We start from the raw sequence: 6,838 nt of genomic DNA on the forward strand, positions 1-6,838 counted from the left end.
TGTATATATATATATATATATATATATATATATATATCGAAGTGGTGGTGGGCTGCCTGGACCAAAAAATGCCATGGTCGATTTTTTTTTTGTCCCAGTCCAGCCCTGTTTATAATCATGCGTGTAAAATAGTTTTTTGTTGTTTTTTCATGAGACTTTAATTGATTATAGATTATTTTACTGACATCCTTAGAAATGTATACAAATGAGAAAAGAGATGACACGAGAACCATGTAATGCAGTGGTTCTCAAACCTCTCCATGAAGTATCCCCAGCACTGCACATTTTGTATGTCTCCCTATATCTGACACACCCACTTCAGGTCTTGCAGTCTCCACTAATGAGCTGGTGAGTTGAATCAGGTGTGATAGATGAGGGAGGCATATAAAATGTGCAGGGCTGGGGGTACTCCAGGAAAGGTTTGAGAACCACTGATGTAATGCATGTTAAATTGTATTCACATGTTCTTATGCAACCTTTTTAACCTTCTAAATTCACAGCTGTTACCACATTCACTGTTTGTGGTTTATAAAAACATGATGTGTTTTGATACTGGTCGATTAAAGACTCTTCAAAGCATTCATTTCATCTGAGTTTTTGTAAAGCTTCTCTGGTATTTTGTATCACTGGGCTATTTCAAGTGCACAGTAATAAAGAGCTGAATCTGACAGAGCTGCTTTTACAATAGTAAGATCAGTGGATGATTGGGATGTAGTTGACTGAAACCCATCTGGTATATCCTCTTCACTGCTCTTTGATCGAGCGCCTTTATACAGTAAATATTCTGGTTCTCTGTTTGGATACTGTCTGTACCAGTTAAGCCAAATATCATTGCTGGTTGTATCATATGTGCAGCTCAGTGTCACAGACTCTCCTTGTTCTCTGATTATGTTTGTGTCTCCTTCTCTTGGTCCAATTCTATCAGCAAAACCACCTGATATGTGAATCATATTTTAAAATACCATGATGTAATTTTTTGTTGAATAAAAATGAACATTATGTTTGATTGAATTCTTTGATTTACAAAATATAAGTAATTGTGATTAAAAGTATATTTACCTGAAACTATGATGAGCATTATGAGTATCATCTGCCTCTCCTCCATCTTAACTGAAGTCCACTTTAAAGATCAGATTTTTAGTTTCTAGTACTTATTAAATTGATTCATTAGATAATCATTATTAACATACCAATTTATTAGTTCCAAATTATGCTGAATGTGGCTTTATAAAATGAGTAGCTGATGGTTGAATGAAAGCACTGAGACTGAGTGAACTTCTGTTGTGCATGAATAATATGGGTGTGGGTTAGTGAAATATGAAACATGTTTTGTGCTTTCAGATGTGTTTCTTATAGACGTCAGGTGCTTGTTTTGTGTGAATAAAACAGCTGGTGAAATAATGTTGCCCCCTTCTGTTGGAGCTCAGAACAGCATGTTTTGTCCATTTGCTTTACTGTGTGCTTTAAAATGTGCCAACTAAAATTGTAAATGTTTTTGTTACTTTTATTGTTTTATTGTTACTTCTAATTACAGTCATTTAATTGTTGGGCTCACATTTGTCCTCATGAAAATGTCCTCATAAAAGTGATAACCTTCCACTTTCAGCCACAGAACATTTTCACAGTATGACAGATTCTTAAGGATCTAAGAACTTTATAAGAACTATCTGTGTGATTTTTTTTTATTTTTTTTACATAAACTCTCATCCCCACCTCTCTCTTTCGGTCTTATTTAAACAGCTTTTTGTACAGCATGCAGTGGATTTCCTTTCACTGTGGGCTCCAGAGCACAGTAGTACAGAGTGGAGTCAGTGACAGCAGCAGAGGAGATCTTCAGATCCACACTACTGTTGTCTTTTCTGTGATGGATTGAGACTCCAGCAACTGGAGGATCAGCTTTAGTAACTGCCCCATAGGAATCCATTATGAGGAACTTTGGTGGTGAACCTGCATATTGCCGATACCAGTGAAGACCTTGAACAGAACCAGTGTAGCTACAAGAAAGTGTCACACTGTCACCCTCATCAGCAATCTGATAAGCACTGTATGGTGTGATGACTTCTGCCGCTCTGGAACCTGCATTTAAAGCGTAAATTTAAAGTAAAAAAAAAAAAAGGAGAAAAGAAAAATTGCATCTGAAATTTATTTCCTCTTTTAAATATACATTCTCCATTTAAATGCAATAAAATGCATATACAGTACTTAATAATGCAATGTTGTTATTAGCTTGGTTAACAAAAAAAGCATTTATGGGAAGTCAGAATTTTCAAACAAACTTCTTGTTTCAATTAGGGAATCATTATTTACAAATTACGCAAAACCTGAATTTGGTCTTTAAAAAATTTATGTTTTCATCCTAAAATGTTTAAGCATATGTGGCAATATCCTACCTTGAGCTGATGATAGTAATATAATTAAATAGATAAACATTTTGGCACAATAATCAGGTGTGATAGTAATATAATTAAATAATTGATGGTTATTCCTGGAACGGGTGGATTAGCTGGAGTTGTTACCCCTGAATATTCCAGTATGAGGAACTGTGGTGGTGAACCTGCATATTGACGATACCAGTGAACACCACGAGCAGAACCGCTGTAGTTACAGGAGAGTGTCACATTATCACTCTCACGAGCAATCAGGTGTGAACAGTAGGCACACAGAAACATCAGATGATCTAAAAAGACTTGTGAAATGCTGACAGTCCTATTGTACAACATCTGTGCTAAACTCCTCCTACTCAGATTGACAACATTCAGCCCTCATCTCACACAATATAAATGATGAAATGTTATTTATAACACAATCACACATATTGAATAGAAATAAAGAATATTTATAAATATAGATAGAGAGATAAATGACAAGGTACAACACATTTCAGTGACATATTTTAGGGGTGTAATCTTAAACATAAACATGATATAGATTTTGCATGTTAGACAGAAATGAGGGTTCTATAACAATAATTATCCAGATGTGCAGAAAGCATGTTTATGTTTGTTACAATTAAGTTTAAAATGAAGACTATTTAATGTTATAAATGTTATTTTATAACATTGTATGAAATAAAAAATCAATATATATATAATAAAATGTCAGTAGAAATATCCTGTTCTTTCCCAAAATACAATTGATTTAAAACTATAGTCCTGAATTTATGAAGCAGATCATCTGTCTCTGATCCTACAGTGGATGTGTTCATGGTGATTATGTGGGATTTCAATGGAAGATCCCTTCTGAACTTACAATATTGTGTGTTACTTGATATCAGTAGGAATATCAGTAGGAGCTGTCCTTTTCTTTTTTTTGGACATTTGTGTTAGTCAAGCTGTGGTTTGCACATTTCTATCAGGGCTTGATAAGCATATGAAAACTGTTTTTGTACAATGTTTTTGTACAATGCCATAGGGTTTCCTGTCACTGTGGGCTGCAGAGCACAGTAGTACACAGCAGAGTCTGATACTGCAGCAGAGGAGATGATCAGATCCACATGGCTTTCTGTTTTTCTGTGATTGATGGTTATTCCTGGAACGGGTGGATTAGCTGGAGTTGTTACCCCTGAATATTCCAGTATGAGGAACTGTGGTGGTGAACCTGCATATTGACGATACCAGTGAACACCACGAGCAGAACCGCTGTAGTTACAGGAGAGTGTCACATTATCACTCTCACGAGCAAATTCTCTGTCTCTTTTTGGAGTGATGACTTCTGAGGCTCTGGAACCTGCAAATGAAAGTGGCATTAAATTAAGTTTTTTAAACACTTCTGTTTGAATAAAATGCTTTTGCTTTTACTTTTACAATATTATACCTTCAGTTGATAACAGCAGTATAATAATATAGATCAACATATTCACTCACTGAACTAGTAAGAACAAGCTAAAAACAGAGCAGCTGCTCCACACAGTGTTGTGTGATGTTCATCTCTACTCTGTATGCTGTATAGAGTCTGTGCTAAACTCCTCCTTCTGTCCTGACATTAAATCTGAAGCACCTAAGAAAAGATTAAATGAGCATGCATACAGTAGCTGTTTAAATATGTGCTCATTTCTTTTAATTCTTTGTTTTGATAATGCATTTGTGTTCTTCATTTTGCTGCTTATTGCCAATATTCTATGACTATTTTGCTCATATATGAGTTTCTATAATTTTTAATGAGACTTATAAACACAACATAATATGAGAAGAGATAACCTAACAAACAAGCTAACATGAGAAGTATGCAATTATAATTAATATATATATATATATAATTAATGCAATACATGCTAAATTATATTCACATGCAATGTGACTCTTTTTATCCCCTAAGGAGAGATAAAAGCTCTGTTTCCACATTCCCTCTTTGCGGTTTACAAAAACATGTTTTGATACTGATCGATTAAAGACTCTTCAAAGCATTAAATTTGTGTGAGATTTTGTAAAACTTCTCTTGTGTTTTGTATCACTGGGTTTCTACATAAAGTGCACAGTAATGAAGAGCTGAATCTGACAGAGCTGCTTTTACAATAGTAAGTTCAGTGGATGATTGGGATGTAGTTGACTGAAACTCATCTGGTATATCCTCACTGCTCCTCCATGATTGAGCGCCTTTTAGTTTATAGTATTATTAAACTGATTTATTGGAAATTTGTAACTAATAAAGTATGCTGAATGTGACTTCATAAAATATATAAAATGTGAGAGTAGCTAATGAGTGACTGAATGCACTGAGACTGAGTGAAGTTTTATTGTGTACTAATGTGGGTGTGGTCAGTGAAACACTCTTACCATGTCACTGCATTTCAGAGAGATCTATCTATATATCTAATGAATTTGCTTTACCAAAATTACACAGAGCAAGTGAAAAAATATACACCAGAGTGTTATTTTAATAATCATTGGTCAACATTCACTACATTCAGTGTTTGAAATGAAATGTTGATAGTACTAAACCATCATTGGTGAACATCAGTGAAATGCTTGTGAAACATAACTTGTGAGATTATGTTGCCCCCTTCTGTTGGAGCTCAGAACAGCATGTGTCTATTTTGAAATAATGTGCTTTCTTGAATGGTAACATTGAGCCACTTTTACTTTGTTTTCTTTCAGTTGATTTCAAGTATAAACAAAATGTATTCTCAGATATAATTGTATAGGTTCTACAGAAAACTGATATATTAAAACATGAGAAATGTTTTTCTTTAGCAAGTTACTGATATTTATTTGTTTGTTTATTATTTTTAAGCTAACACAAACAAATGTCTGCAGAAATATGCTGGATGATTAATAATTAACCCACTGGATGATTAACACAAGTCAGGTTTTTGTACAGTGTTGTTTGTTTTCCTGTCACTGTGGGCTCCATGGCACAGTAGTACAGCGCAGAGTCTGTCAGTTTAGCAGAGGAGATCTCCAGATCCACATGGGTTTTCTTTTCATTCAGTTTTAAAGAGAATCGAGGATCTAGCTCTACAATTTTAGACTTTTGTGAAACTTTCCCTGTCCTATGTAGTATTATCAAAAGAAATTCAGGAGCTGAACCGTGATATTGGCGATACCACTGCAGACTAATCGCTGAGGAGTAGTTACAGGACAGAGTTATATTTCCCCCCTCTGTCCAAAACACCTCAATTTGGACTGGTGTGATGACATTCCCAAAACTGACACCTATGAATCAGATTTAATCATATTAACTCCATTGTCATGAACTAAAAAAGCACAAGATACAAAAAAAAAAGAAAAAAATACAATTAAATAGAATGGAAAATATGAAAATATATAATAATATAAGAATATAAACATAAAATTCTTACATGCAAGAGTGCAGAAGAAAAGTAAAAAGCTGAGCACCATTTTGCAGTGGACAGACTGTTAGAAGGCAAACCCCCACTGTCTAGCAGATGATGTCTCCAGATAGCACCTCCCCTAAAAGCTGCACTCCCATTAAAACACAATGATCCTTTTGAATCTTTTATAGCAAACTTCAACACCAAACTATGACAATTCCTGAACTGGAATTTACTAACACTCTACTGACTACTGACTAAATAAAATAAAATATAAAATACAATTTTTAATCTCTCTAAAGAAAAAAAACGTCTCAAGTATCACTTAAGAACAGCAAAAACCATTAGGAGGATAACATAAGGTGTCTAACAAGTACTACAACAGTCAATTGTATGTTAAATGTTTTAAGTACATTTGAACATGTCACGCCTGTACAACTTGGAAACACGAACATTGGTCTGCTGTGTTTGTCTACATACACAGTAAAACATATAGCCTAATATTTATTCTAAATCACCCTTATTTGTATTTGCACTAAACTGGCTAATTAAATGTTTGCATGCTTCCTGTGCTCATATAAAATACCCATAAAATCTGAATAAATCTGAATAACAATGATCATATTAATGTTATTGTTCACAAAACAATCTGTACAGTTATTTGTGCTCATTTGAATGCTCATTGAGGTCGTATCTGAAACCATGGGAGTAATGATAATTTATTTCAGCAACAAAGTTATAGTTATCATAAAATAATCCTGAAACACTCTGTACTTGGGTTCTGTTGATCACCCTGTCAGGGATAATTTTGCAGTAATGACTGACTGACTACATTTTCCCTACCTAAAGACAGTATGACAATAGGCAAAGGTTTTTGTATATAAGAGCTATATAGCTAAATTAAAGGGGTCATATGATGCGATTTCAATTTTTCCTTTCTCTTTGGAGTGTTACAAGCTCTTGGTGCATAAAGAAGATCTGTAAAGTTGCAAAGACTAAAGTCTCAAATCCAAAGAGATATTCTTTTTAAAAGTCAACCACGCCCTCCTAAAACGGCTCGTTCTAACA

At 34.4% G+C, this 6,838-nt stretch overlaps 2 gene segments (V, D, J or C); both read right to left on the reverse strand.

The window, feature by feature from the left end:
* Window positions 1-623: 623 nt before the first annotated feature.
* On the reverse strand, window positions 624-1,141 carry LOC107726910 (Ig kappa chain V-III region NG9-like). The segment is given in 2 exon segments: window positions 624-934; window positions 1,060-1,141. Coding segments are annotated over 2 exon segments (357 nt in total).
* A 2,181-nt stretch (window positions 1,142-3,322) lies between these two features.
* On the reverse strand, window positions 3,323-3,853 carry LOC107726911 (T-cell receptor alpha chain V region RL-5-like). The segment is given in 2 exon segments: window positions 3,323-3,726; window positions 3,814-3,853. Coding segments are annotated over 2 exon segments (444 nt in total).
* Window positions 3,854-6,838: the final 2,985 nt, after the last annotated feature.

The sequence above is a fragment of the Sinocyclocheilus rhinocerous genome, unplaced genomic scaffold (genome assembly GCF_001515625.1).
Source record: "Sinocyclocheilus rhinocerous isolate Xijiao unplaced genomic scaffold, SAMN03320098_v1.1 scaffold606, whole genome shotgun sequence".
NCBI classification, from domain to species: Eukaryota; Metazoa; Chordata; class Actinopteri; order Cypriniformes; family Cyprinidae; genus Sinocyclocheilus; species Sinocyclocheilus rhinocerous.